The following is a 12,150-nucleotide window of genomic DNA, read 5'->3' as shown; positions in this document are numbered from 1 at the left end:
ATCAGAAAGTTACCATGGCGATATAATCTGTAAATCTAGGCTTTCAGGGATCTCTCTGTAAGGCACATGATGTGCTATATTCTAAACCAATGTTCTGTTAACAAATACAACATTAGAAAATTGTAAAACAATAATAGCTTATAAATTTCCTCCACAACAATATCTTAAGTACAGCTGAAGTACTTTGCAAAACATGCCTTTTACATAAATTTTACGGCACTCCAAAAAAGAGAAAAATTAAACATGGATAATCAATAATAAAGAACCTTGAAGGAAACCAAATTTGGATACTCTCTCCAAGTTTGGTGGAAAAAAAGCAAATAAAATGCCTCCTGGAGATTGGTTGGCTAACAAATAATTTAACTACAGTACGAATATGTAACAGCATAAAACGTCAATAAATCAAACCCAAAAACTGAACATCATAAACATTTTAATCATATCTAATAACATTATTATCAACATTTTTGATACAGTTATTGTAAGTATACCCTGTTACTCAGAAACAGTAATTCATTTTCATTCGTTCATGATTGTACCATTTCTCTATAGCTTAGCTGGATCGGACATTTGTTTTGGTGTAAAGAGCAGAAAAATAGAGGGATAAGAAAAACAAGAGAATAAAAGACAGGAATCAGCAGAGATCCTCGCTTTCATTTCAGCCTTCCGACAGTGGGCAGGTCCCTTCCTATGTACAAGCATATCCCTGACAGCGCACTGTACTCTTTCATACCGATCAGTTCTTCCCGTTTCTCTTTTTCCACTTCGTTTTGAAAATGAGGGTACAAAGTAGACATCAGTGTCTTTTTTAGTGTCTTTTCTAGTCGGCCCCTATGTCTGCTGCCTCCTTACACACTTTTCTATTCCTCTCTTACTCTGTCTCTGTCTCTCTCTCTCTCTCTCTCTCTCTCTCTGTGTCTACTTCTCAGACATCCGATTCGATACTGGAGAGCTTCTCGTACACGTGCCCATTGCTTGCGCCGTTGAACGGTCTCTGTCCTTGCCCCATCCCTAACCCATCCCTGGCTGAAAGCAGCTTGTTGTTGCCTGGTCCCCCCCCATGGTGGTTGCCCATGGGTCCACCCATACATAGCTCCTTGGGGAACCGAGGGGCCACATTGGACAGCACCCCAGCAGTGGCAGAGGCTGGTAAATAGGAAGTCACGCCCATGGAGCCCCGGAAGTCTGCCCGGCTGTTGTTGAGGAGCTGTTGCTGCTGTTGTGGCTGTTGTTGCTGCTGTTGCTGCTGCTTTTTGACGTAGTACGATTTGGCACCGTGTAATAGACACTGGTCATCGCCGAAGGTTGGGATGAACGGGTTCTGGTTCACCTTATCTGGGTAGAGAGATTTAGACAAGGAGTAAGTCCCAGCCCCGCGTGTACCGCCCACACCTCCACCCATCATGCTCCTATCCCTGTCCCTCATGTCTCTTTCGCCCACCGAACGACGATGCAACCCACCTTCACCCCCACGGAACAGACTGAACGACGAGCCCCCGCCCTTACCACGGTCCCCACCACCGAAAAACGTCGTCTCTCTCTCCCTGTCCGATCCCGCATACCGCTCGAACATCTGGGCGTAAGGACTTGAGCCCTCCATGAAGCGGTCTTTGTCTTTCAGGCTCACGCTTCGGGGCGGGGGCAGCATCGACGCTCCCCCGCCTCCTCCCCCCAAACCCTCCCCCTCCACCCATCCTGCCTGCACCCTCTTTCTGCAGGTCTACAAATGTGTCATAGGAATGCTGCCTGCGTAAGACCCTGCCACCTGGGCCGAACTTCCGCCTTTGCACTTGGGTTTGGGCTCCTCCCCCTCCCTTCCCACCCTCCAGGGCAAACTTGCCCCCAATTTGATCCAGGAGGAGGTTGTCCTCACTGATGTCATACAAGTTGCCTGGTTTCTTGCACGACTCGCACCTCTTGCAGGTGGCTGAACTGGGGCGGCTAGAGACTTGCCCGCCACCTCCACCCCCTCCACCAGAACCTCCTACGCCCCCTCCTGCTTGGTACCCTCCTCCTCCCCCATGCATGCACATCGGTTTGCCCCCTCCACCTCCAATCCCACTGCTGTGGCAGTTCCGGCACTCCCAGTCCCCTCCAGCCAAGCCACCCACCCCACCGATGTTCTTTTCCCAGCATGCATGTGCCTGTTGACCAGGCGACCCCACTCCCACTCCACCCTTACACTCTGTCTTCTTGGATTTACCTTTCAAAAAATCGTCCACAGGAACCAGGCTAGTGCAATTGCCCCCGCCACCCCCGCCGACTACGCCACCACAATTGCCACCGCCCATCCCAGGAGCATCGGTCATATCCAAGTGCTCCCATTGGGATACCCCTTCCTTGGCACGGAACTGATCCACATAGAAATCCCTCAGATTCTCTTTGTCGCGGAACAAATAAGAGTTACCTCCCCTCTGACTCTTCCTCTCCAGAGGCGGGGAGGCTGAACGGTGTCCTTGTGTAGTAGGGTGGTGATGGTGGTGGTGGTGGATGGTGTGGTGGGGTCGCCGTCGAAAGCCGAGCTCGATCTCATCCTGTTCCCGCCGGGACTTGGCGGAAGCAGGCCTCTTTTTTAGACTGTCCCTGTACTGCTTTCGCTTTTTGGCATTCCCCTCAAGATTCCCGTAAGTCACCGTGTGGGTGGAGATATCCGATACATCAGAGCGGATGTTCCCATCGTCCCCCCCCGAACCCGCCCCTCCTCCCCCACAGTACCTGTCATGTCCCGCAATAAAACCGGAACTGGAAGCGCCACCCTTGAAGGAGAATTTTCCGTACAGGTCGGGCAGGCCAGACTTGAAGCTCGACTGGGTTTGGTGACCTGCAATCAGGTCAAACTTATCTCTGTTTCTGTGTGTCAGAGACTGGCGGGGCTGGGTGGTGAAGATGGGCGCTACCCCTCCCCCTAAGCTGTCGCAATCGAACATCCCCCCCTCCAACGAACTGGCACTCCCTAAGCTACGCGGCCGGTTAGGCAGGGGACCCGACATACCGAGAGCCAGCCCGGAGCCTGAGTGGTGGTGCAGGTAGTGGTCCTGGTACAGGTTGCTGTCCTTCAGGTGCAAGTTTCCAAAAGTTCTCTCCACCTCACTGACGTAGTCGCTGAACATGCCGTCCTCGGGCAGGTAGGGAGGAGGCGGCTTGCAATCGGAGTGGCCGGCCAGGCTGCGGCCGTGCTCGCTGATGTCGTAGACGGCCGACTCGCGGTGACCATAGTCCAGGGCGCTGTGGGGTGAGCCGTTGACCCCCGGCACAGAAGTCATGTTCTTGGCAGTGCGCAGCAGACGCAAAATGTTCGAGTGCGTGTTGTTCATGTTCATGTTCATGGTGGCTGATGGGGAGTTCAGCGCCGAGCTCTTCTTCTCGATCTGGACCCCGTGAATGCAGCTGTAGATTCCCTGTTTGAGGACAGGTGTAGCGGGAGAGACAATAAGGTGAAGAGAGAAAAAAGAGAGGGTGAGAAAAAGAGGAAAGGGAAGAAGAAGAAGAAAAAGAGGAAGAAGAAGAAGAAGAGTGTCACACTGCAAACACAAAAGAGCCCCTTTTCACAAATATGCACAAGCATAATTTTAACAAATTCAAAATCTACTCAAGTAATCAGCGCAATTGTTCCTTCTAATGACTGATTCACTGATATGTACTCCACTGACTCATAGAGTGTGAGGCAAAGTGATAATCTTATGCAAGCTTGTAATGTTGCAGTCTTGTAGTTGCATGGTATGAGCTTTTATGCAAGCTGAACTTTAACAAGTGTGGTAGAGCAAGTGAGAGCACAGTTAGCAAAGTATAGATATGGAGGTTGATTAGATTCAATGCTGTACTAAATGCAAAAGTGAAGGATGGGTTCATTAGCACTTCATACTTCACAGACAGATAGAACCTAACCCTTCAGTATCCTATTAGAGAGAGTGAGAGAGGGAACGACAGAACGAAATGGAAAGCTGGAGTGGAAGGAAGGATGAAAAAATGATTGATAGCGACGGTGTAGCGTTGAGTCTGCGATTTTGACTGACAATCAATATCTTCAATCAATGCGCTTAAAATTCAGCTAACATTGCTCCTTGCTCTCGGTCTCCCACTGTATAAGTAGAGGCACATCAAGCAAATTAATTACACCGCATGGTATAAAGCTTCTCCGAGTTTGTCACCTTTGATATCAATTTATCGTTTTTTAATTCATGTATTTACAGACTGAGGGCGTTTCAGTGAGTGCGTGCCTTGACTTCACGGATCTCACTCTCCTGTCAGGTCATCAGTTAACATAATTTGTTAAAATACATAGACTGTACCAAGAAATATCCTTTAAAGCACACAAACGCAAACAAAAGAGGTCATTTTTTTCCCCATTGTACTCTGTACTGATTCAGCGTTCCAAAATAGAATTCCCTGCACACCTCAGATAGTAAATGTCACAGAAGAATAGAACGTCAATATCAAAGCAGTCGATGGAAGGTATGTGTTTAATACAATACTTTCCAAGGATTTAAAAGGTCAAAGGTAACTCTCCTGTTGGCTGTCTGCCATTCCTTTGAGGCACCGATGTCAAAAGTGTTTCTTGTCTGTCTCTTAGTCACTCTTTCTGCCTGAGTGTATCTATCTTTTCTTCTTTCTGATGCCTCTTTTGTGTCTGTCTTATCTCCGGCCCCCTCGTTTGTTTTGGGTTTTTTTCCCTCAGGTCATACTGGCCAGCAGTTGCTCCCCGAGTGGCGTTCTTTCATTTATCTCCTGACTTACTATTTGATTGTGGTAGCACTGACACATTCTTAGCTGAGATTCACTCCCTTTTTTATTCCTCTGCTTATTCCTCCTCTCATTTAATTCCCTTTCTACGTTTCCTTTTTGTTCTGCTTCTCTCCTCAAAATCAAAAGATTAACCTTGGAGAGAACAAAGTGGCACAACTAAGCTGACCACGTGTATTAATCCATTTGGTCCATCCATTTCTCTTACTGCATCTACACTGTGTAAAATTTCCTCAAGGAGGTAAATAGAGACTGTTCATGGGGTGTGTGCCAAGCACTTTTCCGGAGTGACATGATTTTGTTTGCGGGTTGCGGTTATAGCACACCAATCTATCGGCTCTACTGCACATAACTGATGGATTGAAGACCGTAAAGTAGCTGTCACTCACTCTGCTAATGGAGAAGGTGACCCCTGGCTTGCCAGAGCACACGCCCATGAAGCAGAAACGCAGTTGCCAGTAGAACAGGTGCTCGCAGATGAAGGTGATGAGCGACAGAGCCATGGCCGCCCCCAGCATGTAAAACACGCCTGCCATATTGTCCACGTCCAGCTGGCTGCTCATCACTTCATTCTTCTCATTGTGGCAGATGCCAGTCAACCAAAGAGCCTCTAGCTCCTCCATTTCACCTAAGGATGAGAGGAAACAGAGGGAGATGATATGAAACAAGAGAGCAGGGACCAAAAGGAGGGTGAGGGGTGAAACAGATTTTGATTTGAGTCAAGCATATGGCTAGTTTGAGGAACGAGGGTTAAGATGGAAAGTAAAGCAACAGTAATTTTGTGATGTCTGTCCTTGAGTGTGTGTGTGTGTGTGTGTGTTTATACATGTATGTGTGAGAAAGAGAAAGAGACAGAGAGTTAGAGAGAGAATGAGTATATGTGTGTTTAGCAGCACCGAAGCGCTGCAGTGGTAAACAAATTAAGGCCCCTACAATGTGCAACATTTGTCATGTCGCATTACCCAAAACGAAGCCCCACTGGAGCTAATTCTCATTAATGATTGATTACGGAAGTCGCTTGTGATTTGGATGCCAACTCTAACAGGGGCCCCTCAGGGCCCCGGTAGCTTTGGAAAGCAGATGAGATCAAGCAAGTCACTCCACTTAAAGTCCAGGAGGTCCGTCCCCTAAAGACTGCATCAGAAACGACAAGAGGGCAGAAATGTCCAATGGGATAAGTCTAACCGTATCAGCGATGGGTGGTATCCTACACCAAGGGGAATCCTTGTCCTCTTTCCCCTATCAGTGGTAGAAGAGAGAGCGTCTATCGGGCTTGGCTTTGCTGTGTGCGTGGCTATCAGTTTTTTTCTCTAAATAGGCCACTCATGGAAACCTTCCCATCAGCAGCAAGCGTCACTATGACTTTGAAATCCTCCGAGACGGCCCACTTCATATAGACTTGACATTCGAGGTCATACCCCTCTTCCATCATCACCTACATGTCTTTATGAGTGTATCTGTGAGTGTTCATGTGTATGTCTAACTGCATGTGTGCCCAGATGCAGACACACTTGACGCCATTTCAATACACTTGAGAAGCTCACCAAGTTATGCTTGACACTTATAACTAGGGCGCTATTCTTGGCCCCGGATCCTATGTAGAATTATATGATAGGTAGGGGTGGGGTGGGGGGGTGTAGATTTACAGTCTGTGACACACCTGGGCATACCTTCAGTAGGTATCCAACAAACTAAGTCATGTTGATGGCAATGTGTGTCCACATACGTGGATGAATTACCTCCCAGGCAGAGACACAGAGGCGGTAACTAGGCCAAGACAATTTTAGAAAGCGAACACCCCATGATCTTCATCTCTGATGTTCAGACAACACTCCAAAGTGTCTCCCCTCACTGTTAGCTGCTGTGTATTTTCCATGTAAAATGGGGCATGCCAAAGTATGCCCTTGGAAGTTCTCTTACAAATTCTTCTCAAATATTAATTTTTTGGGGGGGCAATAATGTCATTAATTGAGCTATCTGTTAAAGGGCCAGCAAGGAGCATAGTAAAAAAACAAAAACAAACAATCATAGAAAAACCACAGTCAAATCAGCCATGTTTTGTGATTATTATGTCTGAAGAATGTAATCCAACAACAACCGAATTACTAATCCATCTAACGGTAATCCACTATCAAAGACATTTGGAGAATATCGCATTAAAAAATAGTTTTATTAACAGTCACCGGGGGGGGGAGGGGGGGGTCAGAAACAGGAGGGGGGGGGGGGACGCACCCCACCCCCTAATGTCAGCAGATCCCTCACCTCCGTTCCCCCCCAAAAACAAAAATAAAATAAAGTATATCCTATTGTATATTTTTCTTGATTTATGCAAATCATAAAATCCTCTAATCATCCTCCAATAATGACAACGTTATGTCAGAGAATTTCTGGTTACGATCAGACGAAGTGTCAAACCATCATGCAATGTGCTTCCTTCCTGCGGAATCCCATCCCATCTAAAGGTTAATGTGTAAGACCATGGACGGTCCTCGTCCTCCAATTAAAAAGAGAGACATACGATCATTCTTTGTGGTCAAGACTGTAAGTCTTGCATTGCAGGGTCACACCTAGTGTCATCTTAATATACTAGATAGCGTCACAATATAGATATCCAAAATTAATATGTTTGCTCCTGGCATAAGTGCCTACATAATGTTAGCTACTAGCAGCGCTAGGCTGGAGGGAAAGCGCTAGCTGTCTGGTTTGAAGGATACGGTATTGGTTGTGTAATGTTAGTTTTAAAAATATGGCTTCAAAACAACCTAGCTAACAACAGTAAACCATACACTTCTGTGGTCCTTTTCGTCTGCTTGAAAGCTGTGCGTATAATCGCTACAAATGCCACGCTTGTCATCAAAAAATAAATCGTCAGTGATGGCCCAACCCAATCATTGCTTACGCGGTTTCGAATTAACGAGAGTACATTCATCAAAAATATTTTACTGTAGGCCTACTATTAATAATGTATCTGCGCCTGTAGGCCTACCTGTTTTCCAGATCACTTCCTTCTCCTGTACGAGTAAAGACGTCCCAATACGCTATAGCATCAGCAACCACCCCCCCCCGTCTCCCAGGGCAAATTCGGTCCACCTAATTGTCAAGCTCCTTCCGACCCCACTGACAGTCACCCCAATGAAATACAGTGGGAAGACTCACAAGGTCGCTACACAGAATAAAAGTACGTGGTACGCAGATCATCTGCATGCCACAGCCAGTTTTAATGTTGTCATGTCAGTTTAAATTTGACTGTGGATTTTTAATGTAAAGCTCTACAGATAGGGGTATGAGGAAACCCAGGACACTGCAGCAAGACATGCCAAAATACAATGGCACACAAAAAGATGAGATCTATCACATGTTCGAGCATAATGTTACGCAACTGATATGGTTTACTATCCTTAAAATAGATAAAAGATAGCCAAGTCTTCTGTCTCCCCATAATATACCTTTACATTGATCAATTTTGGCAATTTTGTGTTCCAATAAAGCAATAAAATGGAGATTATGGGAACAGCTGTGATTCGCTCCAAAAGCATGAGGAGAAGTCGAATAGCTCTGTCGAATGATTGCATCAGGGTTTGTGATGAGACTACGCTGTGGTTGCTATTGTCAAGAACACAGTCTCAGATATTAACTCCATACATCACAGATCTCATTGCTTTTGCCATTCGTAGGAATGCCTGTATCTCAAAGTAATATACACAGACACAGACAGACCTGAAATCTGGCAATGCAGTTCAAAGCAATACCACACTGGGATTGTGTGGAAATCGTAATTGCCCCCCTAGTGGTAATGACTGATAGGGCACTTTACCACAGCAGCAGCTTTTAATCAAATTATGCAGCAAGACTGTGTGTGGTTTTTTTTTTTTTTGTCCAGTGTTGTGAACCTGCTCTGTTTCGCTAGCTTTTTTTTTTTGTCTCTAATCAGCTCCTCTTCAATTCTCCTACTGAATCTCCTCTGATGACAGCACTTTGATTAGAAAAATTAGATCCAGCTGATCTTACTGAGTGATTATTTAGTTCTAATTTCAGTCTTTTTGGATGGATCCAAAAATAAAAAGGGTTGGGGGGGGGGGACGGGTCTCCAATACTGAATTTAACAAACCACCAACAAAACACATCATAAAATAAAAGGAACATTCCTGCGTACTAACTGTATTCCGTTTACTGACGACACCACCCAAAAGGGTCTTTGAGCGTACATTTAATGAAAAAGAATGACAAAAAAAGGTAAATAAAGAACAATAAAGGCCTGACCAAGCCGTACCATCTCCAAACAGCTGAAGGATGGCTAAGTCCACTTGTCTCTTCCAGCCAGAGTCTTTCTGGATTGCGATCCCATAACCTGTGGTAGCGAAGATGTATCCGCTACCAATGGTCACCAGTTTACACCCTTCATCTCTGCCAGCCATGTAGTTCAGGACGGCTGCATCGTAGATGAACGCGTCCAGTTTACTGTGTACCAGAAGAGAAACAAGGAGATATGTCATCTTGTTAGTCAGCTGAGGTTTTGTTTTTGCGTGGATGTTTTTTTTTTTTTGTTTTGTTTTTTTTTTGTCAATTTGGCAGTCAACAAACAACAAACACACACTAAATCATTAATCATAAAGTGTTACGCTGCTTTGTCTAGGGCAATAAAGGACATGGTTTGACTGACACGCAAAGAAATCCCCCGAGTCTGTGAGTGTATGTATATTGTGCACTGTAGAGCTATATCATTTAGTCCATATCAGGGTACAAGATGACAATGTCAAACAGATTAACTCGATTGAGGAACTATGTTTATGGTCATATGGTGTGACCTGATCTATAATAACCATATTAAGAGGCGAATAGAATAAAGAGGCAGTTATTTCAGTGTCTTAGTAGAGCTGTGTGACTTTTAGTCATCTCTGAACAAACTGCTACAGGCCTCTTTTGCATGATGCTATTATCAGCCACGGGTCCACTGGATATCCGCCGCCCACCTACCACTATATCCATCTTCTTTCCTTTTCTCATCTCTCCTGCTCTCTTTTCCCCTCCTCCTCCTCCTCCTCCTCCTCTCCCCTTTCGTTCTCCTTTTTTTCTCTCCTGCACTCACTCATCATCTCTTAGTCCTCCTCACCTTCCTCTCGCTTTCTCACTCTCTGTATGTCTCTCTCTGTCTCTCTCTGTCTCTCTCTCTCACCCTGTCTTCAGGCTGTGGAGGGCTTCATTCACGTTCTTCTGATGGAAGTTGGTCATGTAGCTGTGCATCTCTTTGTAATTGTTCCTGATATTCCTCTCCGTGCTCCCGTTGGGCACAGTCCCAAACCGGAAAGGTGGAGAAAAATCATTTGGGTGCTGGAACTGGAGGGGTGGAGAGAGAGAGAGAGAGAGAGAGAGAGAGAGAGTGTGAAAGGGAGACATGGTAGACCAAAAAGAAGTTTTCAAAAAAGGAATTTTGAGACATTCAGATAAAAGGTTTGGCGTTTGGGAATGCTCATCGATGTTTATTTTTCCAATACGAAGGAAAACAGAACTGTTCATAATTAGGGGGTATGAGTTTCAATTAAAAAAAAAAAAAAAAAAAAAGTTGGCCCACATTTTCTATAGAGCTTAACATCCTGAGAACCTGCCACAGTAGGGGGAAAAAAAAACGTGTTAAAGCCAGAAATAAACCCCCACATCATCAATTATTCAAACTTACAAGAGCCAACCAAAGTCAACTCTCTTTGCCTATTTTGGAGCCGTTCTAACCTAATTTATGCGTAGCCTTGAAATTTCTATGGCTTAAAAGCCCTGACTTTTTCGACGGCTACCTTTTTATCGCTGAGGCCTGAGACTTGGTCCACGTACTCTTCTTGGATCATGAAGGCAGCCAGGTTAGCAGTGTAGCTGGCCAGGAAGATGACAGCGAAGAAGGCCCAGACTGAGACCATAATCTTACTGGTGGTGCCTTTGGGGTTTTGGACAGGAACAGAGTTATTGAAGACCAGACCCCACAGCAACCAGATAGCCTTTCCAATGGTGAATGAGGGTCCACCAGGCTCTGCGAGAGACGAAGAGAGACAGAGAAAAAGAGAGAGAGAGAGAGAGAGAGAGAGAGAGAGAGAAATGGGAGTTAATGAGTTATTAAGCCGGGAAAAAAGAGGAGGTGGATACAGAGAGTAAGGGAGAAAAGGAATGATGGGAATAGGAATAAAGTGAAGTATTGGAGAAGAGGAGGAGAAAGAGGGGAAAAAAGAATGCAGAACGTAGAGAGACATATGAGTGGAAGGCAGGGAGGAAAGGAAGGAGGGAAAAGTCAAGGGATACAAGGGAGAGAGAGAGAGAGAGAGAGAGGTAAAAACACAGTAAAAACAGACAGACCTGTGGAGCGAAAGAGAGAGAAAAGAGAAGAACGTAAAAGCTGAAGAAAACAGTGAATGGAAAAATCTGAAAAGCTGGACGAGCCAGAAGAGAGAGAGAGAGAGAGAGAGAGAGAGAGAGAGAGAGAGAGAGAGAGAGAGAGAGAGAGATGGAGAAAGTTGTGTTTCTCACTGAGGAAACTAGTAGTGTAAGCCTAGCTGGTGCTGAGTTGCAGGGGGTGGGAGTGTGTGTGTCTCTGTGTGTGTGTGTGTGTGTGTGTGTGTGTGTGTTTGTGCCTGTACTGTCAGTAGCCCTAAGGAGCTCCATCTGACACTGAGGGAGGGAGAAGTAAAGACTAAGGAGGAGGAGGAGGAGGAACACAACGGCGTGCTGTAATTATACACCATCATAGCTCTAGCTCACAGAAGCAAACAGCACACAATACAACAACACTTATGTAAGGGTTGGTTGGAGGGGGGGGGGGGGGGGGGGGGGGGGGTTGTCGTTAAAACACACGGCCGTGGGTGCAGAGATATCTTCTGACTCCTTTCCCCCCCCCCCCCCCCCCCCCCCCCCCGTCCTTCTGTGGTGTGATAGTTGGTATACTGTACAGAACGTGTTGCTATCACAGGCCAGCGGTGCCAAAACGGAGCCATTCGCTCCGGGAGACAGAGACTGTAACCCTGACGCTGATGTCGCTGCGCTGAAGTACTCTACAGGAAAAGCAAAAGGCTGTGTGTTCTGACCGCATGAGACAAGTGTGAGAGGTAATACCGACTGATTTTCACATCGAGGCCGTGGTGCGAGAGTGTTTAATAGGTGTCCTCATAGAGACGGAATGGTGTGTGTGTGTGCGTGTTGTGTGTGTGTTGTGTGTGTGTGTGTGTGTGTCGCATGTGTTTGTGTGTGATCTAGCGTCCTCTCACCTCTTCCGTCTGCGAGACAGCGGTTATAGCCGACCGGGCTGAAGTACTCGAACACGAAGACTGCTACAGCTGACACGATCAACAGCATCACAAACATCATCACCCACACGTCTGCACTGAACGGCTCTGTGAGACAGACAGAGAGAGAGACAGAGAGAGACAGAGAGAG

At 46.2% G+C, this 12,150-nt stretch overlaps 1 protein-coding gene across 1 annotated transcript in view; it reads right to left on the bottom strand.

Moving 5' to 3' along the window:
* Positions 1–925: 925 nt before the first annotated feature.
* Positions 926–12,150, bottom strand: part of grin2bb (glutamate receptor, ionotropic, N-methyl D-aspartate 2B, genome duplicate b) — a 48,736-nt gene continuing 37,511 nt past the window's right edge. Inside the window, 9 exon segments of the mRNA XM_030780031.1 lie at positions 926–1,145; positions 1,242–1,672; positions 1,674–2,092; positions 2,153–3,398; positions 5,130–5,368; positions 9,011–9,198; positions 9,914–10,074; positions 10,527–10,756; positions 11,982–12,107. Of these exon segments, the coding sequence (XP_030635891.1) occupies positions 926–1,145; positions 1,242–1,672; positions 1,674–2,092; positions 2,153–3,398; positions 5,130–5,368; positions 9,011–9,198; positions 9,914–10,074; positions 10,527–10,756; positions 11,982–12,107 (3,260 nt within the window).

This window comes from Chanos chanos, chromosome 7 (assembly GCF_902362185.1).
Source record: "Chanos chanos chromosome 7, fChaCha1.1, whole genome shotgun sequence".
NCBI lineage: Eukaryota > Metazoa > Chordata > Actinopteri > Gonorynchiformes > Chanidae > Chanos > Chanos chanos.
The sequence above is the reverse complement of the archived record's forward strand: the minus strand, read 5'-3'. Positions and strand labels throughout refer to the sequence as shown.